The sequence below is a fragment of the Helianthus annuus genome, chromosome 14 (assembly GCF_002127325.2).
Source record: "Helianthus annuus cultivar XRQ/B chromosome 14, HanXRQr2.0-SUNRISE, whole genome shotgun sequence".
Classification (NCBI taxonomy): domain Eukaryota; kingdom Viridiplantae; phylum Streptophyta; class Magnoliopsida; order Asterales; family Asteraceae; genus Helianthus; species Helianthus annuus.
The window spans coordinates 114,316,775-114,342,218 of NC_035446.2; the positions used below are offsets into that span (position 1 = coordinate 114,316,775).

Below are 25,444 nucleotides of genomic sequence, written 5' to 3' on the forward strand. Positions count from 1 at the left end.
ACTTTTAACTTGTCAAATCCTAATGGAGAATTAGCCTATCCCCGAAACTCATCTCTTCCTGTGATTTGTTGAAATTTTTCTGCACGTCTAACAGCACTATCCATACACCATTTCACATCCATCAACTCAAGTTCCTCTGCGTCAATTTGGTCATAATCTTCTTTTGTAAGCATCGGATTTCCAATTTTGCCAGCAATCAAACTTTCATATGATTCCAACATAGCAACGAGAGATGCCATGTGTTGTTTGGCTATATCCGGAGACAAATTTTGACCATTTTGAATGTTCAAAGTAACATTACATTGCATATTTGTAGAATTCTGCTGTTGAGAACTTGGTGTGGTATGATTTGGATCAAAGCTTGAATACGAGGATGAATGTCCACCACTCTGAGTCACAGCACTTCCCTTTGTTCCAGAAGAACTATCAGCACTGAAACCAGTTTGAATCTTTGGGCTGGGAGTAGCCTCAAATCTTCTGAATAAATTGTGCCAGATTCATATTTTCAGATTTTCTCATGTTGTTGAGCATTTGGATTCTTCATGATTGCTGTTTTCTGAATATCCAACTCGTGCTCTTCAATCTTCTGAATAAATTGTGCCAGATTCATATTTTCAGATTTTCTCATGTGTTTGATAATCAACAGATAAGTTCCCCATTTCTGTTGTGGTAATGCATCAGCAAGTTTATCAACCCATTCCTCATCATCTTTCTTTATATCCAATCTTCTCATTTCCAACACAAGATGACAATATCTGTCAATGGTCATCTTTGTTGTTTCATGATCAAAAGCTACAAACATGTCGAATGATTTCTTCAATAATGCATTTTTGTTTTTGATCATATCTGCACATCCTTTGAATTTCTGAATCAATGCATTCCAAATTGATCTTGCAGTGCCCTCATGTTGAAGCAAAACAAAGATATCTTCTTTAATCGCTTGTTGAAGAATACTGATCATCATTTTTTCACTTGTATATTTCAATTTATCAGTTTATGAGAAGTCACAAAAAGCTTTTTCAAGCCCACGCTCATTTTTCGGTTTCTCGTAATCTTTTTCTAATGAACACCATGCGTCAAATTTGTAAGCTTGCATCCAGTTCTCAAATCGATTTTGCCAACCTTTAAAATCTTCAATGTACATCAGCTTCGGTGGTTTCTGATGAGTTCCCGTCTCATTCTCACTGTACAATGTTTCAGCAGCTGTAACTGATGCAATTGGTGTAGCAAACGCATTGTAGAATTCCTCTTCCATGTTTCAAAGTCAAAGTTTCACAAACACAAACTTTCTTGTTTCAAAAATACTGGTCTCAAACGAGCTGGATCACCTCGTAAAACACCTGCAAACAAACAAACAAACAAACGATCAGTTTAAATGGACTGAATACTTAAAAGTGTGTGTTGATGAAATCAATCTAAGACTCGTGTCGAAGATTTGCGGACTCGATCCAATGTTGTTCGAGTGAAATCACGGAATGAATGGACTTGATTGGATGTGCCTAGAAATATGGGTTTAGAATGGACTGATGTGATACACTTTTGGGCTTAGAATGATTTGGGCCTCCCTTATCACACGCAATTCACACAAACAAATCTTGGGCCGACACAATTAATAATCACATGCATAGTCTTTTTAGTCAAAAACCGACAAACACACTTACCACCTAAAATTCTATTAGACCGAAACTTTGATTAAAATGATCTTTCAATTTATCACCACATGTAAATCTAAATGAGCCGACAACTTCAAGTTTCAAATATATATGATTGAACCGATATTATTGAACAATTAATGAACAAACAATTTTGATTGGCCCGATGATCAACGCACATGCACAATACACATTTGTTTATTAACACATGCAGCACTTAAACCAACAACTTTAATAAAGTCACTCACATGCAAACAGATTGTTGATTGGACCAAAAATCTTAGTGAACTGATTACTTTATCTATTGATTAATGAGCCGACAATTTTTTATTGGGCCTTAAAATCTTAATGATCACATGGACTGAAACAACAACTGCCTTTAATTTTGCATGAATTATTATTGGACCGATGATTGTTTTTTTAATAAATGGTCTGACAATTACTTTATCAACACAACTTGATTGGACCGATTCTTTGTATTCAGTCGATGTGGGTGATAAACACTTTCAAACGAAATAACAATTTCACGCGGAATTACTACTATCACGTGGAATCTTCAAACGGAATATGCACTTTCACACGGAAATTAGGTGTTTTTCAAACGGAATTAGCAAAACACAGTAATTCCGTACGGAATTAAAGAATATTTTCAAGCAAAATCATGCTCATGTCACCATGTTCGAACATATTTTCATACGGAATTACAGATTTTATCAGTTTTTGATTGAATTATGGTCCAATTCTCTCAAGGCTTTGTTAAACACTGTTTTGCTTATGATGTGTGAAATTCAGGCCATTTTAACCGTCACTAGTTTAAATGAGAAAAGAAGGTGTAGAAATAAGAAAATGAATGAAATCAAGCTGAAAACTGCAGAACTCCTCCTCCTGAGCTCTGATACCACTTGTAGGATCGAATCGTGACCCAAATGAGTCGTTCAGAAGAGTACTTGTCAATATGAAAGGCGGAAACAGACGTATAGACTGTTAAACAGCTTGATTATCACTTTAAACGTCTTGTATATTGATATAACATTGTTTACAATCAGTAGACAAACCGGCAGCACCTCGGTATCACAATCTAATTTCGTGTATAATGAGAAGACAAGACACCCCTATTTATAGATAGGTAATTCCGCATGGAATTACCCATGACTGTCCATGCGAAATTACCCCGTGACAATACAAACGAAATTACAAAACCTCCTTTCACACGAAATTACATGAATACCTATTTTAATGCGAAATTACAATTCTGTTTCATGTGTGCATGTGATTTCATGTGATGCTATAATTCCATGATGCAAGAGTGATGTCATATATATGATGTCATCACTAAGAATGATGACATCATTCTTGTTCAGATCCGCAACGAAACCAAGACTCGATATAAGACGAAGTCGACAGATGTATGCACCAACAGATTGAAGCCAAAACATGAAGTTCTTCAAGAACACCATCATGACATCATCCTAGAACACATGAATCTTGATGATTTCATGGTTAGAAATCAAGATTTGAAAGATAGAAAGGTGTAGGAGTGCGTGTAGATCAAGAAAGTACAAGATTTAGGATGAAATCTTACCGGGATCGAGAGATATCTAAGAAAAAGAAGGGAGCACGAGCTGGTCGGTCAGAGGTTGCCAAAAGTAGAAAGTTTGAGAGTGACAAGGGGTATTTATAGGATGCCATAAGAGGAAAGTGCTGGCCGATCGGCCAGGCAGCTCGATCGAACAGCCTGTCCGATCGGACAGTAGTCCGATCGGCTGGCTATTCGATCGGCTGGTAGCCTGATCGTTCAGCTGCACGATTCGAGTGTTTGATGCGACGATTTTTTATATTTCGATTTCGATTGAGGGCGATGCGTACGATAGAGTTTCCTATTCAAATTACTTTTAATCCCAACCACTATATCTAACATACAATCATCTATATCTCGCGCTATCTCTTCTCCACCAATTATCATGATTCGATTTCGATTGAGTTTCGATTTCGAGTCGAGTTTCGATTGGTACCACACATAACATAAAGTAGACACGCACAAGTAACACATAAGGCACACACACGTATATTAACACCAAAATTCGCGTATTTGAGTCTCGAGTTCGATGATGATTAGATTAGCTCGATTATTGATTAATTGACTTTATCGCATTGTTACTTCCTACCATTCACAGTCATAAAGCGGTTCGCATCGATAATAAACTTTGATTAATTCGATTGTACTTAATTACTCCACATAATACAACTAACGTAAACATAAACATAAAATAGACTAACTACCGTCAGAGAAGTCAATCTTTGACTTTGACTTTCGAAAACACGGGGTGTTACATAAAGCTCCTTATGACAAGTGGCGAAGCGTAAGAGATGGGCTTTATGGGGCGTTATATCACTAGAGGGTACAGTCATAAAGCCCTTTGCCCATCATTATCTAATCAATAGTTTTCAAAAAAAAATCCATTTAATCTCTAATAAATTAAAAAAAAAAAACAATTTTATTAGATTTAAAAAAAAAAACATTACAATAAAAAAAAACAACACATTTATTCTTTGTCTTCACCGTCGTTCTCTCCTTCTTCCTCTTCGTTTTCTCCATCATCCAAACCTCCGTCTGCAAAGTTCCCAACTTCGAATTCTTCAACTTCTTCTTCCTCGTAGTCTTCTTCGACGTCACCATCGTGTCGAATTGGGCGAATCACCCGAGCATGCTCGACCAAATTCGCCTTTAACGCGTTATGTATATCCTTAGATCGTAATAATTGAGCATTTAAGATTCTCTCTTCCATTGCTGCTTGGGTTCCTTCAACTACATCTTCCGGAAAATATTTTTTCCATATCGCTTTTCCATCATCCTCTATGATCATATTACGCATAATGATGCAAGCATACATGACCATTCGAATTCTATCCTTATTCCACATAAGACAATGATTTCTAATAAAATGTCATCATTGTTGAAGAACCCTAAACACCTCTCGATGTCCTTTCGCGAATAGTCTTGTAGTTTTTTTAAATATTATCTTTTCGCATTGAGCGTTTCAAAAAAAACGTTTTAACAATATTCGAATACTCAGGGTATATACCATCGCCCAAATAGTATCCATACTCGTAGTCATTCCCGTTTGCATGATAACCGGCTTTCGGTATCGTGCCAGAAATGTAGCTCTCTAACAATGGTGAACACTCGAAGGTATTAATGTCATTCATACACCCGGCTACACCAAAGAAAGTCGACCAAACCCAAAGGTCGTATGATGCAACCGCTTGTAAAACCAAAGTTGGTCCTTTCTGGTCACCGCGTATATGTTGACCTCGCCATGCGTTTGGACAATTATACTAACGCCATTGACGACAATCCAAACTACCAATCATAGCCTAGTATAGGTAAAACGAAAGTTGCCTTTTGAATTGAGGTGAACCCTAGATATCCTCTCGCATCCATTCTTTGCTTAAAGTAATTATACTTAGCTTACAAATCATCATTAATGCGCAAAAATAACCATTGGCTCATCCTAAACCGCCGTCTAAAAACATCAGGCATGTGAACCGGTGTGGGATCAAAATAGTCTTTCATCAAACGTTTTTTTGCGGCTTCACAGTCTCGCAAGATAAAAGTGCGCCTCAAAATGGGGCGTGGAGGAGAATGGCTAACGTGTTGCATGGTTTGTATCGCAAGGGCATATGAACTCGTAACCACTTCTTCCTCCTCCGCGATTTCTTTGTGTGAAAAAAACCTTCGGTAAAAAATAGAATGGAGGCTCTCAAGCGGCTCGCGGCGTTGCGAGCGTGCAAAGTGCGCCATCAAAGCGCCCACGCCACGCGCGCGAGTTAGGTCACACCCTTCGCGAGTACACTAGTGTGTGCTTCCACATAACAGTAAGGAAGGAGTGTTCCCACTTAAATACCCATTTAAGTTTCTATCTCTCCTCATATGTGGGACAAGGTGTCACTTTCCTAATTTTTCAGCATTCAACGTTTTAAACACCAAACTTTGAACATCGATATCTCATTCATCTTAGCTCCGTTTTGGATGCGGTTTAGTTCATTACGAAGCCCTTCCAACATAGAACACAAACCCACAAATAAATATATAAAAACACCCCAGTTTCTTATATTTATTTATAGTAAATGCATTTCCTATTTTAGAAAATTACTATTTCCATAATATAAATTTGCAACAAATTGTTGCATTATGTGTTGTACCCCATGCTTGGGGGATTTTTCAAAAAAAATTGTGATTTTTCATTTTCAACCCAAAAGTGTTAATCTTTGTATTTTAACACTTTTAACTTGTTTAGTTTTAACCCAAAACTTTTTATCTTTTGTAATTTAACCCAAAACTTTTTTATTTACAACTTTGGTCCCCATACTTTTTATCTTTCGCAAGTTTTTCGTTTTACGTTTCGTTCTAAATTTTACGAGCTAATATGTCCCAACGTGCGTGTGTGGTTCAACGTTTTTCGTCTATTTTTTCACATTTGACAGGTATGTCGCAATGTGTCTACTTTCCCCCTTTGGCAAGTTCGCTACAACGGGCGGATCCTACATTGACTTAGTTATTCTTTTCTACGTTATTTTGCGAGTTAACACGGCGCAACGTGCATGTGTGGTTCAACGTTTTTGCGTCTATTTTTTTCCATGTAACAAGTTCGTCGCAACGCGTGTGCCCTAAATCGACATAGTTATTTTTTCATGTTATATGTTTCGTTCTTATATTTCCGCATTAACACGCCGCAACTTCAGTGTTGGTGGTCGCTACCAGCGGTGTGGCATTGATGTTATTTAGCATAGTTTTAGGCGCGTTGCGGCCGGGGGGGGGGGGGGGGGGTGGGGGGGTTGCTTAATTCTAGTTTTGACAAAATTTCCAACACTTGGTTCCAATTTAAGTCCCAACCCAATCGATATTAAACAACTCGTATTGGGAAAATATAACTCAAAAACTTAATACAATCTCCTTATGAAACCCAAACTGAGTAACATCTCTTTATAATACTAACAATATAAACCCGACTAGGCTTACAAGAAATCAACAACCCTAAAAACCTACTCGTTTTGGGCCAGCCAAAACCCCTAGATCACTGGTTGGGCTGCTTGTTCAGGCCTGATAACAGTTGAGCCAACAAAAAAAAAATTTAGTCTTGAGATTAAAAGCACTAAAACGTGACTATCCAATACTCGAGGTGGGCAACATGACAACATCAACAAATCGAATTTAAATAGATAGAACAGACCCAGACCCGGGCTTATAGCTCAGCGGTCATGGGAAGTGATGGAAGACCGTTGGCCGAAAGGTCATCGGTTCGATTCCTGATCTTGACCGGGTTTTACCGGTCCTGCACTGTCGTGCCATCGGGTGGGTGTTGGGTCGGGTTTTCCCCGGAACTGGTGGCTTGGTGGGCTAGGGGCTTCGTGCGTGCAGAATAGAGGCCGCCGCGGGTAACCTTTCAGCCATTGGGTGCCGCTACGAAGTACCCTGCGTTTATTATGTTGGCCGTTAAAAAAAAAAAGAATAGATTGAACAAGCAGCAGATATAGATGGGTAATCTAATTTAAATGTAACTTCAATAACACATTTTAACTGTAGATACACCACTATTAACATTAAAACTCGAATCACATTTACATAAGCATATCATCTAAAAATTTCTATGCCTATGCAGGACTTCTAAAGGCTAATTTTGTTTTTACAATGATATGATGTTGAGCAGAGTAGCCCTGCTTCCAATTAACCTCCTAAACACACATTCCAACCTAATTTCCATATATTCAAGCTGACTTTCCAACATTTCCAATCTACATTTTGCAATTTGCATCTTTTCCAGTTGCATTGATGATCCATTTTTGCATAAACTTTGCAATGCATCATCTACGCTATCGAATTCGTTCCCAATCCCATGTTCTTGTTGATCTTCACACGCGACAATCCCCTTATGCATCAACTTCGATACCACAATCGCCCATCTGTTAGGCTTTGAATTCGGCAATGATAACAACAATAACAAAGATTCAAAAACCGAAACTGTGGTTTCACTAACTCCAATCACCGCCTTCATCACCGCCGCAAGATGGTGATTGTTTGAGTCAACCACCACTGATCCACCACTTGTCATGTTATCAACTTGCTTCAAACATCCAGCCAACATTTTAACATCCTTCTTCATCTTCTTTCTAAAACAATTGTAGTTAATAACACTCTTCTCATTGCTCAACTCGCTTTTTCGCCTGCGTAAAACAGACTGCACATCTCTAACGTGCGCTTTCATTTGTGCAACCATATCCCTCACACTGCAACAAACATCCAACAAACTAACCGACTCTTCAACCAACTCTTCCACCCACTTCTTATTTTGCTCTCCGGTTACCAAAACTCGAGTGGCGGACAAGTTTAAAAGATCATCCATACATTTATACAATTCCGCCAGACATAACAAACCGATACAAATGTTGTCCACGGACGGCTTCGACGCTGCAACCGCCGCAGCAGTTTTCGCAGCGTTAAGCTCCTGTTCGATCCTAACAGTCGTCGGATGCGATCTGCTAGGCAAGCTTATGGATTTAACTTGACCTTTGCTACTAAATTTTGAAGAAACAACCATTTTTTTGGGAAGCTCTATTGATCAGGTGTTTTGTTACTTTTGTATAATTGGTGAGTTTATCCTTTATGTCATGTTATATATATGTGCATATTGGGTATTAATATTAGTTTATGGGTGGATGGAGGCTGAAAGTGTGAAACAATGCTATTGGTCCAAGTGTGTGAAGCATGTGAAGGTAGCATGGGGTTTTTTTATCTTTGTGTCGGGTGTTGGGCCAACGCAACAGTCTTCCCAATTATACTTGCCAACTTCTTTTTGGACCTACTGCCATACTTGATAGATACGTGCTAACATCTTTGTATAAAGTGTACAGGTCATCAGTTATATGTGTTATAAAATAAAAAGTGATTCTCGTAGATGAATATTGTTACTTTTTTTAAAAGGTTATAGGTGAAGAGTGGTGAAGTGTACAGATTTAAAAAGTGCCATATAGGTTTTTGTAAGTATAGGTGGCATGTAAAGGTTGTATTTTTGGGTAGAAAGTGATATGTGCGTGAATCATGTCATGCTTGCGTAATGTAGTGGAGGCCTAATTGGTCCACGTATCAGGTTTGGGTGAATCTTTTTTTTTTTTAAAAAGGGGTATTTTAAGAATTTTGCACATATGAGTCTCTTTGTTCATGAATTCAAAATGCCTGATTTTCTACGGATTGCTAAGACTAGAAGGTATGGTTTGGATGGGCTTGGAGGGGATGAGCCGCCACATAGGCGCCACGTAGGAGTGGCTTGGAGGGGATGGACCTAGGGGGGTGGGGGATGAACCCCTTTATGTATATATATGTATATATGTATAGGTATATGTGAGAGGAAAAGGAAGAAGGAGGCACGGCGGACCCGGCTGTGGGTCGCCGTTTGTGACGTAAGCCGGAAGAGGGGGGCGGTGTGGGGGTCCGGCGCCGGGCCAAGCCGGGCCAAGCCGGCCCCCATACCTTCTAGTCTAACTGACAAAATATTTAGCAACGGCCTACCGACAAATCTTTTATTGACGCAACCCTTTTAGTATTCACCTATATATTAAATTAAAAAATAGAAGGGACTCAACAGTAACAATAAATAAATATTAAAAGAGTCTTAAATGAAAAGTAATAAAAATATAAATTAATGAATGGTATTAGGTACTGATACCGGTATCAAATTTCTCAAACTGAGTGTATTTTCGGTATCTGTTCGGCACCGGTATTCGTCGGGTTTTACCCTCAAATACCGGTGTCGTACCAGTACCGACCGTATCAAGCCGTACTGTACTAGGTATATTCGATACCGGTACCCATTTTTGGGATTTCGGTAACGGTAGTTTCGGTACCGGTTGGTACCGAGCTCATCAAATCCTGTAGCAACGTAGCAATGCAAGTAATTGCACAGTTTAGATTACTTTTCATACACACATTAAGTAAACTGTATTTCGTTTGAATGAGGTTTTATATACACAACAACTTATTTTGCTTTATTTTTTGTTTTTTACGTAATGAATGAATTGTAGCATATAAAATTAACTTGGATATTTATATTATTGATGAGAAAATCGTATCAAATCCTGTAATCAAACCGGTATCGTATCGGTACCAAATTTACTATACCAAATCATTTTCGGTACCAATTTGGTACCCACCTTTTGGCGTTTTCATAATCGTTACTAGCACCATACCTATATTTATTGATTTTTACCTTCAAATACCATACCGTATTGTACCGAGCATTTTTGGTGCCGGTACCTAATTTCGATGATTTTCCGGATCGGTACTTTCGGTGCCGTTACAGGTACCGAGCTCATCCATATTTTAACGTGTTAGCACCGTAATAACTGAACTGAAAACAACCGAATTTCCAACGTGTAGGACGTGTGGGTCCTATAATTATATATTAGGTTATTAAAATCGCCTTTTTAGGACGGATTAACTATCATTTTCACGACATTTTTATTTATGTTTTGATATTCGGTATCTGCTTGCCGTTACTGACACGCGTTTTGCAGTCATTGAGTCCCCGCTGCAACGCGCGGTCGGAAATTTAACTAGTTGTATTTAAATTTATCAAAATTTAAATTTTATATATTTTTTTGTATAAATGGGTTCTAAAAGACATAGGAATGTAAATGAGTTAAACATACTTCAGCGAAATGTTTATGAGGTTCGGCAAGAGCTTCGGTTACGTTTGTTTATTTAATAAACGTACGAACATGAACATATTTTTTTGTTCATTTTAATTAAATGAACGAATATGAAAACATGTTTCGTTCGTTTATTTATATTCGTGAATGTTCCTTTATGTATGTTTATTTAACTTCGTTATTAATACATGAATCTTCATTTCAGAAGACAAAGATAATTAATTCATTTTTCAATCTTAAAAGTTTTAATAACAGGAAAACCATTGAGTTGCAATTTTTATTCATCTATTTTTAAATTTGATAAAATATGAATACATGTTGTTTATTTATACAACCTACACATGTACAAGTTCTCTGTATGATTATCACTTACACATAACCCAACATATTTGTAAGAAAAAGTTAAACAATAAAATATATATAGGAACAAATTATTTAATTGATTTTTGTGTATCTAATGAAAGTTATAATCCCTACACATCCTTAAGTTTGAGGGTTGTTCGGTAAATAGTTAATAGATAGTTTATATTGTAATTAGAATAGTATACAAGTGCGAGGACTAGACGCGGCAAAAGCAAAGATTATAACCTACAAATTGATGGAGCGACACATCCCATGGGACGCATTTGTTCCAATCGTCGCCACCATCACAAGATCAAGAAGACGTGATGTTTCGCGAAGAGACATGTCTTTCACTCGCATCTATTCAATTAGTATAAATAGGCTTGTAGTTTTCAATTGTTTAGAATCTCTGTACACATACAATCATTCAGATATATATAGAAGTTCTGGGTAGTTTTTCATTCTTATTCTTGTTCTTGTTTCTTGTAATCAATATCAGTTGTGAAGATCCGGGGCTAACAATTGGTATCAGAGCATCAGGCTATTGATATTGATTCACTAAATACAACAATTCACAAGGCACTAGAGATCGCAGGAGGCATAATCATGCAATTAGGGTTCGATTGTGTGAAGGGTTGTGAGAATTTGAAGATGCGACCAGATTAGGGTTCGTGGGTGTGTCGAACCGATCTGGAGCACAAAACAGGGCTGTTTTGTGTTCATTTAGAGTGCTGCGAATTTCAGAATTCAGGAAATCAAGATTTTTCAATACAAGGTTCAATCTAGGTTTGCGTATCTAATCTGAGTTTTTAGTTTTTTGTATTGGGAAGTCATAGTTTAGAAACAAGATACATACGGGAGAAAGAATGAGATCGGGGCTGTTGTGTTTTTCGTTTGGAGTGTTATCTAACTCGAATTTGAAGACCAACAAAATGCAAGGGAATTGTGATTGTGATTGTAATCTGTGAAGAAAAGCATTCGAGGGATTGATTCAAAGAAAAGCGGTGATCGCTATTTAGAAAGAAACCTGTGATTTTGTTCGTGATGAACCAAAGAAAGTTAAGTGAAGCGATAGAAGGGTCAATAGGATTGTTTATGCGTGAGGCAAAGTGAAAGTAAATTTGGAGAAAAACTATGTTACCGAGTTTGAGAAACGAACGGGAAAGGAATCTCGTATTATAGCCCTTGATTGGTAGTATCACAAAATGGTTGTAGATCTGATCAATATTTTTGAGTGATTCACGTCATGATGACTTTGTGAAGAATATTCATATAGAGAAAAGAAAGGAAGTTGGGCTGGTGAAGAAGTCTTATGTGCATATTGGACGGAGATGAATACACAAGATCATATCTGAAGGAGAAAATCATTGTGATGATGATTGTGAATCGGTTATGGGAGAACCAGATGAAATCATGAAATAATGCAATGAGTGCAAGGAAAAATAATGGATAGGTGAGAACCAAAGAAGTCGATTTGTGATGAATCAATGGAACATTAGAAATTGTGCGATGTGGAGAGAGCACCTGTGAAAACTACGATAAACAGTCCAGTGAGTGGGTCAGTTAAAAGCGAAGAATCCATGAGAGAAGGAATCTTTATGAAGAACCCGTTGTGAGAGACAACCGTGAAGAGGATATTTAATCTGTGATAGATCAAGAAGAAGACACGCGTATCCTGTGACTGGGTCAGGAAAAATTGTTGTGTGATACAACCACAAGAGAGATCTGAGTGAGTCAGTTTATCAAAAATCTATGCGAGATGGATTCCGATCATGTGATATGATGGTGGGGAAGTTAATCAAGACCGAGTGGAGTTCGTGTTGAGACAACTACACAAGAAAAGGTTCGTGTGATACAAATCAAGTGCGGTCAAGACAAGTGTGAAGAAAATGTTCGTGTGAAGCAAGTTCGTGACGAGCAAGGTTCATGAATAAGAAGATACATGTGAAGTGTTGGATACCTAGGAGATTCGTGAAGATAAAACTGTTTGGAGTTTAAGATCTACAACAACTCAAGGATATTCGTGATTAGGGGGTGAATGAAAGTTATAATCCCTACACATCCTTAAGTTCGAGGGTTGTTCGGTAAATAGTTAATAAATAGTTTATATTGAAATTAGAATAGTATACAAGTGCGAGGACTAGACGCAGCAAAAGCAAAGATTATAACCTACAAAATTGATGGAGCGACACATCCCATGGGACACATCTGTTCCAATCGTCGCCACCATCACAAGATCAAGAAGACGCGATGTTTCGCGAAGAGACATGTCTTTCACTCGCATCTATTCAAGTAGTATAAATAGGCTTGTAGTTTTCAATTGTTTAGTAATCTCTGTACACATACAATCATTCAGATATATATAGAAGTGATATATATAGAAGTTCTGGTTAGTTTCTCATTCTTATTCTTGTTCTTGTTTCTTGTAATCAATATCAGTTGTGAAGATCCGGGGCCAACATCTAATACACACATTAATTTGTGTGTAAAAGGTTAAACTTTAAAAATATACATGAACCACTAAAAAGGAAATTAATGGTTTAGGTTTTTTTTTTTTTTTTACTAAAACTAGGTAGTTTAGTTAACACCACCTGGTATACTCTAACACCCATAGGTGTTAATCCTAGTTGGCATACCTTAACACCTGTTAAACCGCTCCTGAAGGGTGTTAAGGAGCATTAAAAGCTTTACATGTTAAGAAGTTAACTAGCAGAGAGAGGGAGAGAATCAAGCATTGCAAAATTTGCACACACACACACACAACAACATGCTATATATATGTATTTTAATTAATTTTAAGGGGCGTTAATGGGGTTAAACCATTTCCTTGGTGTGCGGTGAAGTGAAAGAGGGTCAAGTAGGTGAAGTGGTGCCTACGTGTAGTTAAGGGGCGTGAAAGTATACCCCATAGCCTAAGTGTCGGTTTTCACATAATCACAGGTCCACGACTTTCCATTCCATAATTAGCCATTCGGCTCCGGCCATTTCCATGAATTGTGTACATTTGAACCACTAATTTAGATGGCAATTCATTATATTGGATACTTAACGTATTAGACTTGTTCGTTTATGTTTCTTTAACTATATTCATTTATAATCATTGGTGAGCTTTCGTTTAAATTTTTAGTGATCGTATATGAATGAACACCTACATGTTCACTTTTCTTAACAAGCATGAAAAAAAAAAATATTCAGTTCGATTCGTTAGCACGTAAACAGCCTACGGTGCTATTTTTTCTACTAGGGAACCTAACTTTAGGAAAAAGAAATAGAGTTTCGACCCACGTGTTGCCCCACAAGGGTTGGTCCTTTTATTCGGTTGAGGTGATATAATAAAACATGAAATGGTACAATATGCCCAGATCCATGCCATGTTTTCTTGGAGCCGATTTCGTGGAAGCCATCAGCCATTAAGAATGAGGCAGCTGCCTCAAAAACAGTTGCCGATGAGATGAATATTTAGCAAACGACAAGAATTAATAAATGGTACAAGAATTATGTGAGTTTTATATATGCGCATGCTTGGGTTGTCTCGTTTATGTTTCTGTTAACTTGTTTCGACAGCTATTAGATCTTTTAGTTTATATGATTGTCAGATTCAGTATTGACTTAATCCCACTCTATATTGCTTTGCTGGAATCCATATTTTTCAAAGTGTTTATACTTCATATTCCTATTTATAGTCTCAAACAAATCACTACTAGACAAAATGAGCAGATTCTTTGTAGGATACTTTGATGGGATGATTAGAACTCGTCTAGGGCAATTTACGGTGTTTGGATTTGAGGCTATATACATTCTGCATAATACACGAGTTGTGACGGATCTTAAAACGGACAAAAAAATTTACAATAAATGGTAAAGAATTGAACATCATGAAATAGTTTGTCTGACTGTAGATGCGAACTTTTCATGATGAAGTATCGAGTGTGAATTCAAGTCTAGTATTGGGATTTAGGGTATGAAAAAAACGAGATGAGATTATAACCACTTTATAATTTAAAAAAAATAACAAGAAAAAATTAGAAGGTTTATATAAATTTATATAAAAGTTAAAATAATCGTTTAATTTTCTAAAATAAATCGTTCATCTCTAATGATACTGAAAAATAATTCTTATGAAGAGAATAATGAGATGGCTAGAAAATGAGTACTTGTACTTCCTATATTTTATATTTTCTTTCGATTCGTTTTCTATTTTACCCACCCGTTATTTTTTTTTTTTAACGGCCAACGAATTCTCCAAATGGGCTACTGGCGAAATTCACCACATTGGGATACACTCGCCTTCCGAACCGGGGAAAACCCTCACCTAGGGCTGAAGCCCGTGAACACTCGCCCGAAGGCACGACAGTGCGGTGAGGTAAAACCCGCTCAGTTCAAGGATCAAACTAGCGATCGCCGCCTACTCGCCTAGTCTCCCATCATCACCAGGTGCCGCAGAAACTAAATGCTAGGGGCAGGAATTGAACTTGGGTCACTTGGAACACAAGGTCTCTCCCTTACCACTCCACCACTAGCTCATTGGCTTTACCCACCCGTTAGCCCACATGTAATGGGGCGCGACCAACAACATAGCGCCGGTATGGAGCCCCATACACCGCCCCCCCCCAGCGCGATGATCAAAAAAAAAAGCCTGGCGTGAAAAAATTCGCGGCGCGAGAAGGTTTCCATTTTCCATTTTGGTCCCTGCATTTTACACTTTGGTCCCTGCATTAAAACACTTTGGTCCCTGCATTTTACACTTTGGTCCCTGCATTTTACACTTTGGTTATGATGAGGTAGGGCTTTATGACTACGGCCTCAAGCCCCATAAAGCCCCGGGATGACGTGGCATGCCATATGGCGCATAACGCCCCTTTGGGGGCTTTATGACTACACATGGCCTTATTCTTTCCTCTATTTCCACATATTCATTTCATGTCACTCTTAAATAGTTACCGATTTACACTAAAACGTCAAACAAAGCCCATAGAAATAATAATTTCCGGAAAAAAACGTTGGTTTTTTCCATTGTTGAGTTGGTGTATGCACCCCAATGATATATGCCACTTTCTTTGTGGCGAAGGGGTTGGGATGTCTATAGCCTTAGAACGTGCCACTTTACATACACGTTGCATCTAAGCATTGCCTCTTTCAATCTTATCTTTTTTTACTTTAGCATTATGGAAGTAGATGTTTCGAGAGTAACGAAATATAATGTGTTCTACAACTTTCACGGAACTTAGTCACGTGAATGAAGATCTAGTTGCCCCATGTATGGGTTTCTCCCCATCAGTTCAAAAACCGCAAATTCAAATGCTTCTTGACGACGGGGGTAGCCCAAAGACAAATAAAATTATTAATATGCAAAGGGCTTAAAAGGTTGAAAGGTTCATCGGATGAAAAGCTGTATAATGAGTGAATCGAGGAACAGTAACTAGTCATGTCCACCAACTCATCTCACCAACTCACGCTCACCAACTCACAAAGTCAGAGCAGGTCTGTACAGGCACACCCTATTAACCAGGGGTCCAAAGCCTTGAACCCCAAAAGGGGAAACCCTCCATAAGCAAACAGGTTCCGCTAGTATGGTCCATACCATTTCGAGAGGTGTCTTCCACTATAAGAAGACAGCTCGAAGACACTTCCTGGACATTCCGAAAAGCAGAGATTCCTTAATCTCTTGTCATTCAAGAGTTCTTTGTCACCTCCAAATAACTCTCCATCAGATTCATCTCATTTGCTTTCTTTTCTGAATTCGAGCTAGTCTCGAAGAAAGAACTTCAAAGCAAATATCTCAATCATACTAGTGAACCTCCTTCCACGTTTTGCAAACGTGGAGGGACCCCGCGACCTGCGTTAGGCAAAACTGAACCCTTCAGCCCTTTTGCCTGACCAGCTAAGCTACCATCCTTGGTCCCGTGTTTGTTGCATCAACAAGTTGGCGCCCACCGTGGGGCTACGCCGCTGTTTCTCCTCAAAAGAGACCTGGTACGTGTAGCTCCTTTCGTTCAAAATCACCATGTCAGAAAGTGGATCTCCGGGGGAGGTGAACCAGATTCCTAACACCTCTACCCCGGGAAGTGGTCAAGCTCACACAACAATAACAACGCCTTTTTCAACTCCGGGGAGTACACCCGAGTTCCTCACCTTTAACACACCAACCCCATCCAGATCTGGAGCTCCGTCTCCCAACGTTGGTGTGTCTGACACTCCTACACGCGTTGAACTTACCCCCGAGGGGGTCGCTAACAACTTCCTTGAGTTAAGATCACTCCTTAACCAACATGTGAACAGAGAAAGGGAAAAAGGTGTAAGGATCCGTCTCGATTACGACGAACCTGAACCAACGTTGTCTCCTGGGCCACCTCTACCACCCTTTGTTACAAGAGGTGAGGCCGGTCCCAGCAACCCTTCAAACTTTCATCCTTACCTGTCCACTATGACAAACCCCACTGTTCATCCTGTTCTTTCTTCCCAACCAACCACTAGTGGTACTCCTCTGGGACACGAGTTAACCCTCGACCAACTCCTACAATCCCCAGTGACCAGTTGTCCCGCTTCTCTGAATACCACATGGGAGCAAGCCCTGTCCGTGCTCCCTTTAGCACGAAGTGCTGTTGCCAGCACCCCTCTTGGGGTAAGTTGCTCGGTTGGTCCTGGAAGCCTTCAAGGTTTCAATTTCGTGCCCAATGTGATGTCTCAGATGATGGCCCACTTCCCTTGGCAGCACTTCATCAATCAAGTGCTGGCCACCCAGGGAAACCAAGGCAATAATAACAACGGAGGCACGAGAACTGAAGAGGACTTGGCTAAACCTTACAAGCCAAGCAACCTTTCATGCTTTTCAAGACAGATAGCTGATTATGACTTCCAGTCAAAAATCAAAATGCCTGCCCACATCAAAACGTATGATGGGACCGAAGATCCAGAAGATCATCTTCAAATCTTCACTGGTGCTGCTCGAATAGAAAAATGGTCGAATGCTGAATGTTGCCTAATGTTCATGCAAACCCTCATTGGGTCAGCTAGAATTTGGTTCAACGATCTTCCTGCTCAAAGCATTCGAAGCTTTGATGATCTCAGCAGAGGCTTCCTGGCAAACTTCTCCCAACAAAGGAGATACGTCAAAGACGCGACTGTAATCTTCCAAATAAAACAACGAGATGACGAAAGCCTACGAGCATTCATTGAACGGTACAAAAAAGAAGGGCTAACCTACGTGGGGGCTGATGAGAAAATGAGGGTTGCCGGTTTTATGAACGCCATAACCTCTAAGTATCTCACACGAGATTTCAACAAATCTCTACCCAAAACCTTGGAAGAAGCCCTTGAAAGAGCCGAGGCTCACATCCGAGGAGAAGAAGCTGTTGACATCAAGGAACAAAGGAAAAGGGGTTCTGGTTGGCGAAGTAGCAGTCCAGCTAGAAAAAGAGGCAACTTCAACTCTTACGACAGACGCCCAAAGGGTTCAGACCCTCGAAGGGTTGAAGGGCGTAACCCTTCAAGCAGAGATAAAAACATGAGTTTCACTCCTCTCACCAAAACCCCTCAGGAGATTCTGGCAACGGAAGAGGTCAAGCAAAACTTCAGACCTCCCAGGCCTCTTCCCAAAAGTCGGAAAAACGAGAACTCCACTCAGTTCTGTGAATTCCATGAAGAAAAGGGACATCACACCAATGATTGCTTCCAACTGAAAAAGAGAATTGAAGAGGCTGTCAAGTCGGGAGAACTTGCCCACTTGGTAAAAGGAGTCCGAGACAAGATGGTTGAAAGCAAAGGAAAGGAAGTAAACATGGTGTACTCTGATGACAAGGCCCCTTACAAGAAACAACGCCTGGAAGCTTGGGAGCTTCAGTGTGTCTGCTTCCCCCCAACAAAGAAGGACCCACTACCTGGCCCTCTTGTGGTCGAAGCCCTCGTGGGGACATTACAAACATGCAAAGCATACATAGACACGGGAGCAGCCACTGAAATCATGTTCGAAAAGTTCTTTAACCGATTAAGCAATGAGGAGCGTTCAAGGCTTCAACCCTCCGGGACTTCCATAAAAGGTATCGCTGATATAACCTTGAAACCTTTGGGGCAAATAACTCTTAACGTATGTTTCAGGGAAGGTTTAAAGGAAAGGACTCGATCACTAACCTTCGTGGTTATCAATATCCCTTCCAACTATGATGTGATCATAGGGAGGCCCGGACAGTGTGCATTTTACATGGCTGTATCCGTTGGCCATGGCACTGTCAAGTTCCCCACCGAGAGAGGGATTGCAACCCTTCAACCCTCACAGGAAGCTTATCTAATCGAAGGAGAAAGCTCCAATGACGAGAAAGACAAGCAAGGGTTAGTCATCAACCCTAAGTACCCCGAACAGCGGATAAGGGTCAACCCCAACCTTTCTCAAGAAACTCTTTCATACCTTGAAAAGCTGCTAAAACACCACAGCGATGTATTCGCCTGGTCCCCCGAAGACATGACCGGGATTCCTCGAAGCATTGCTGAACATGAGCTAAGGATACCACCAAACGTCAAGCCAGTGGTGCAGAAGAAAAGAAGCCTGGCACCCGAAAGAAGCCTAGCAGCTTGCCAAGAGGTTGAAAAACTCGTATCAGCTGGCATTCTTCGAGAAGTTAAGTACCAGTCATGGATTGCTAATCCTGTTATGGTTCGAAAACCTGATAACTCTTGGAGAATGTGTATAGATTTCAAAGATCTTAACAAGGCTTGTCCTAAAGATTGTTACCCACTCCCAGAAATTGACCTCAAGGTTGATTCACTCACGGGATACCCGTTCAAATGCTTTCTCGATGCATACAAAGGCTATCATCAGATCCTCATGAAAAAGGAAGACGAAGAAAAGACGGCTTTCCACACCGACAAGGGCATTTTCTGCTACCAAAAAATGCCTTTTGGCCTTAAGAACGCGGGAGCCACTTACCAACGGCTCGTCGATAAAGCCTTCGAAAGCCAAATTGGAAGAAACATGGAAGCATATGTCGATGACCTGGTGATCAAAAGCAAAACGGAATACCAGATGCTTGATGACATCCAAGAAACCTTCAAGAATCTTAGAAAAATCAACATGAAGCTTAACCCTGAAAAATGTTCGTTTGGGTTTGATGAAGGAAAATTCTTGGGTCATATTGTGGGAAAGCAAAGCATCAAGGCCAACCCCAACAAAGTAAAGGCTGTTCTCGAAGCTAAACCGCCAAGAACCAAGAAGGAGGTTGAAAGCCTGAATGGGAAGCTTGCAGCCTTGAAACGTTTTACATCAAAACTGGCCGAAAGATCTCTACCATTCTACAAAACGCTCAAGAATTGTTCAGATAAGAAAGATTTCAGATGGACCGATGAGGCTGAGGAAGCTTTTAATCAAATGAAGCAGCACCTTGCTTCACTGCCAGATATCGCAGCACCGGAAACCGGAGAGCTCATATCGGTGTACCTCTCAGTCGCCGATGAAGCCATCAGTGCCGTCCTAACCATTGAAAGGGATAAGGCTCAGGTACCCGTCTATTTTTTCAGCAAAACTTTAAAACTGGCTGAAACCAAATATCCTCCCCTTGAAAAATTAGCCCTAGCCTTGGTCCAAACAGCCAGAAGGCTTAGAAGGTACTTCCAAGCACATCCTATACAAGTGGTCACTGACCAACCCGTTAAGAACGTGCTTGAAAAACCTGAAAACTCGGGAAGATTGGCAAAATGGGCAGTGGAACTAGGTGAACATAACATCACCTATGTCCCACGAAAAGCAATCAAAGCTCAGGTTTTGGCTGACTTTCTAGTAGAAATCCCAAGCCAAAAGACTGAGGAAGTAAACACCACAACCACTGAACCCTCCAACCCTGAAGCCTGGAAACTGTTCACAGACGGGGCTTCAAGCGTTGAAGGGTCAGGAGCTGGTATAATCTTAATCAACCCTGAAGGGCTAGAATTCACATATGCTCTTCGTTTCAACTTTCAGACCACCAATAACGAGGCTGAATACGAAGCACTGATTGCTGGTCTCCGGCTAGCCAAAGAAATGAAAGTCAACAAGCTTGAAGTGTTCACTGATTCACTACTAGTATCAAGCCAAGTCAATGACAGCTACGTTGCCAAAGAGCCCAACATGAAAAGGTACAAAGAAAAATCCAAGGAATTAATGAACACCTTTCAAGCATGCAACATCAAACAAATTCCAAGATCCCAAAACAAAAAAGCAGATGCCTTAAGCAAATTAGCGTCCCTCACATTCGCCCACCTCACAAAAAAGGTGTTGGTTGAAGTGTTGAAGGCTCGCTCAATTGATGAATTGGAAGTACAAGATGTGGTCACCGAGGAAGGTCCAAATTGGATGACTCCCATAAAGAAGTTCCTTCAAAACAATGAACTACCCAACGACCAAATGGAAGCTGAAAGGGTAAAGATCAAAGCAAGACAATATGTGTTGCAAGGAGAAATCCTCTATAAAAAAGGATACCTTGCACCATTACTAAGGTGTGTGGGCCCTGAACAAAGCAAATATTTGGTCAAAGAAGTGCATGAAGGAATATGTGGAGCTCATTTTGGAGCTAGATCGGTGGTTGCAAAGCTCATGAATTTGGGATATTTCTGGCCTTCAATGCATCGTGACACCGCTGAGCAACTAAAGAAATGCGATGCCTGCCAAATCCACTCACCGATACCAAAAAGTCCCAAACACGACTTGGTCCCCATAACCTCAGCATGGCCATTCCATAAATGGGGAATGGACATTGTCGGTCCATTCCCTCCAAGCAAAGGGGGAGTAAAATTCCTATTGGTAGCAATCGACTACTTCAGCAAATGGCCAGAGGTTAAACCCCTTGCCAAAATCACAGGAAAACAAGTCATAGACTTTGTTTGGGAGAATATCATATGTCGCTATGGGTTACCGGGGGTAATTGTCACCGATAATGGGAAACAATTCGCCGAGAAACCCTTCAGCCTTTGGTGCAAGGAGTACAGGATCAACCAAATCTTCAGCTCAGTGGCCTACCCGCAATCAAATGGCCAGGTTGAAAGAACCAACAGAAGTATTGTAGAGGGCATCAAGACAAGATTGGGGAGATATGAAAGTAATTGGCTGGAAGAATTGCCTAGCGTTTTATGGGCAATCAGAACGACGGAAAAAACAAGTCACAAAAAGACACCTTATAGCTTGGTATTCGGATCCGAAGCCGTAATCCCAGCTGAAATAGGAGTTGTAACCCAACGAGTTGTCAACATGGATCCCAGTGTAAACACACAAGAGACCATGTTGAACTTGCAACTCCTAGAAGAAGCCCGGGATCAAGCAGCAATACAAGAAGCCAAGTACAAACAAAGGATGGAGGCCTATTACAACAAAAAGGTCAAGAACGAAAGATTCAAGCCAGGGGACCTAGTCCTCAGAAACAATGAAGCCAGCAAAAAGGAAAACCAAGGGAAACTAGGCCCAAAATGGGAAGGTCCTTACACCATCCTCGAAGCACACAAGGGCGGATCCTATAAGCTGGCAGATTCAGAAGGCAAAAGGCTTCCAAGGCACTGGAACGGAAAAACCCTTAGAAGGTTTTATGTTTAGAAAGTTTGGTTTGTAGCAAAACAAAAACCTTTTGTAAAAGCAAATGTTGCTTGAATGAATGAAGTTACTTTATCAAACTTGTCTTTCTATCCTAATATCAGGTTGAGAACCTAGCAAAAAACTCCATGGCAAGGGCCATGTAAGGGGATGAGCTCCCAGGCCATATCGCAAAATAGGTTCAAGGGTTGAATGGACCTATATAAGGGGTGAGTTCCTAAATCAATACAACTCCATGAGACTTATCAAAGAAAAACAATAGTGTCTCATAGACAGGTTTGAACAGCCTACACCAATCGTTCCTTAAGTCTAAAAAATGTACCCAATAAATAGACTTACGAAATCAAACAAATCGCAACAAAATAAAAGAAAAGGATAGATACTACGTCTTGATGATAAACACTAAGGCAAAGTGACTGCAGCACTGAACCCTTTAAAGTGTAAAAAACATAAAGACAAAGTAAACAAAGACAAGGCAAGAAAATAAAAATAAACAAGCCCATCAACCAAACATACAAACCAAATCAGAAGCTACCCAGTGTTCAACCAACGGATACTTAGCTTGAAAGGTTAAAGGCTTCAACCCGGCAGCAACCATACAAAAAGCTTGAAGGGTTGAAACCCCACAAAACAAACCAAGCAAGTAAAATAAACAAAAACACCAAACCATCATGTCATAGTCAGAAAGGCCATAAAAGACCTTCATTAGATAGTCAAAACAAGCCCTAGTGACTTGCAGATAAAACTAATGTTCAACAGCCATATAGGCCCAACCAACCAACCATGGGAACCTTAAGGGTCCCCAAAACCTAAACATTGTTTAAAACATTACACAACATAAAATGTTTGCTAAGAAAGCTACGAATAAATGTCAGTTATCAGAGGGCTTGGAACCTTCACCCTTAGACTTTTTAGCTTTCTTTGTCTTCTTCACCTTCACACCTTCTTCACCACCAACCGCAGAGGTTTCCAAACCAGCATCTTTCGAGGTTTCAGGCAGACTGGAAAGGGTATCATCACTGTCCCCGGAGTAAGACCTCTTCCTCGACAAAGAGCCCAAAACCTCAGCACAAACCTTCTCATTCAACCCTTCAGGCTTCAATCCCTGTAAAACAGACAAAGGCTTACCAAAGCAGGAGGATACCTCATGAATATAAGGGTAAGTTAGCCTCTCCATCTGCTCAACAGAAGCCTTGAAAACATCAGAAGCCTCGGGGCGATACATGGGTGACTTCTCCAAAGGTTGCCCAGATTCATGAAGTTTATAGCCAGCAGTAAGGCCTTGATGCTTCCCCAGGTTCAGCAGCTTTGTGTAAACATCACCAAGGGCAGAGTTAAATTCCTTAGAGTGCAAAAGATAAGTCACAACCTGCTGAAACCCATGCTCGATCAACCACTGATTATCCGCAGTCACCTGACCAACGGAAGCCTTCAACCCCTCCTTTTCTTCACGAAAAGCCTTCTGCTGGACAGATAAGGCCTCTCGATCAGCCTTCAACTTCAACAAATTAGCTTCAAAGCTTTTCTTCAGGTCACCCATCTCAATGGCATGCATCTTCTTCAAATCCTCAATCTCCTTCTTCCAAGCTGCCTCCTTCTCTGCAAACCCAGCCACTTCCTTCTTCATCGATGCAAGGGAGGATTTCATTTTGTCTTTCTTTTTAGAAAAATCCTCATACTCCCGCATCCTTTGGCGAAAGCGTGTAATCCCTTGGGGAAGCATGGCTGCAAGGTTGCAAGTAGTTAAAACCATGCGAGATAACATAGTGTCATCATCCATCTCAGCAATAACTTCACGAACGGAAGGAGGAGCAAGATGACTAAGAGCATCTTCACAAACAGCAGCATCCTTAAAAGTGTCATCATTCTTAACCAACCAAGAAGGCACATAAGTGCCCTCAGGGTTCAACCCTTCAACGTCTCTGCTCGACGATTCTTGAACAGGGGTAGCAACACCCTTCTTCCCTCGAACCTTCTTACCACGCACAACTAATTCCTTCTCCTTCTCAACCTCTGCCTCAGCCTGATCCTCAGAAACCTCGATGTCATCACTCAAATCCACTGGCTCAGTGGAAGTGGATTGAGGAGTAGCCTTCAGTAAACGACGAGATAACCGGCGAGTTGAAGGCTTGGGAACATTGGACTTGGTAAAACCCTTCACATTTTCAACACTGACATAACCCGAGCCCTCAAACCTCTGCTCAGAGGTCCTCACAACAACATTTTCACCCGGAACAGTCGGAGCATCTTCAAAAACCACATCGGACGTATCGTCACTCTTGATGAAGTCCAAAGCAGACATAACTGCCAAAAAACAAATAAAGAAAATAAGTCACAAACAAAGTAAGACGAAAAGGCATAGGGGAGAAAATGCATACCAAGGCCATTTCTCATCAACACCGGATCCCGATCAACTTTTGCCCAAATATTACTAACCCCTAAAAGCACTAACAAATGTTCGGGAAAAGGACGAACCCTGGAAGGGCACCCCCGAATGGCTGAAAGAAAGGCATCATTTAATTCAGACTCGGAAGGCTCCGGATCGTTGAGAACAGCATCCGGATGCCTCCACACCATTTTGAAAGGAATGATGGATTCAGAAACCCAGAAAAACGTATTCTTCCATGATCCAAGGGTCGTAACCATGGAGGAAACGAGACAAGTTTCAACCTTTGTGTTCTCAAAAGTAAACCAATCACCATTTTTGGCTAACCGGAAGAACCTCCGAAAGAGCAACAATGAAGGATCATAACCTAAAGCACGACACAGCACTTCAAAGTGCAAAACCCTAGCCATTCCTTTCGGATGTACTTGCCCAAAAGACACTCGATAATACTCAAGCAAATTTAGAACAAAAAACGAAAAAGGGTAACGAAGATTAGACCATTCAAAATGCCGACAATACAAAGCAATAAAACCAGGAATCGGTTTGTCAATGGAAGCATCGCAAGCAGGGGCGGTCGGATTAAACTGTTTATCAATGCCATATTCAAGGCAAAACAGGTCTACTTCCTCTTGAGTCATCCGGGAGAATGACCTCGCTAAATCCTTAAGGGCACCCATGATAAGAACAAAGTAAAAGCGATAATGGAAGAGAGAAACTAACCTGAGAAGAGGAAAACGGTGAATGATTGCAAAGAAAGTGAAGAAACTTTACAATAGTTAAAACAAATAAGAGAGTAAAGTAGGGGCATTAAAGGTA

At 40.4% G+C, this 25,444-nt stretch overlaps 2 protein-coding genes across 2 annotated transcripts; both read right to left on the minus strand.

Annotated features, from left to right (window-relative positions):
• Positions 1-7,336: 7,336 nt before the first annotated feature.
• Positions 7,337-8,248, minus strand: LOC110907185. Its single transcript, XM_022152203.1, has one exon. The coding sequence runs from the start codon at positions 8,246-8,248 to the stop codon at positions 7,337-7,339; it is 912 nt and encodes a 303-aa protein (XP_022007895.1).
• Positions 8,249-23,113: 14,865 nt separating this feature from the next.
• LOC110907186 lies at positions 23,114-25,305 on the minus strand. Its single transcript, XM_022152204.1, has 4 exons — positions 24,621-25,305; positions 24,040-24,546; positions 23,612-23,841; positions 23,114-23,347 (listed from the first exon to the last, which is right to left on the minus strand). The coding sequence occupies exons 1-4, from the start codon at positions 25,303-25,305 to the stop codon at positions 23,114-23,116; spliced, it is 1,656 nt and encodes a 551-aa protein (XP_022007896.1).
• Between the last annotated feature and the right edge of the window lie 139 nt (positions 25,306-25,444).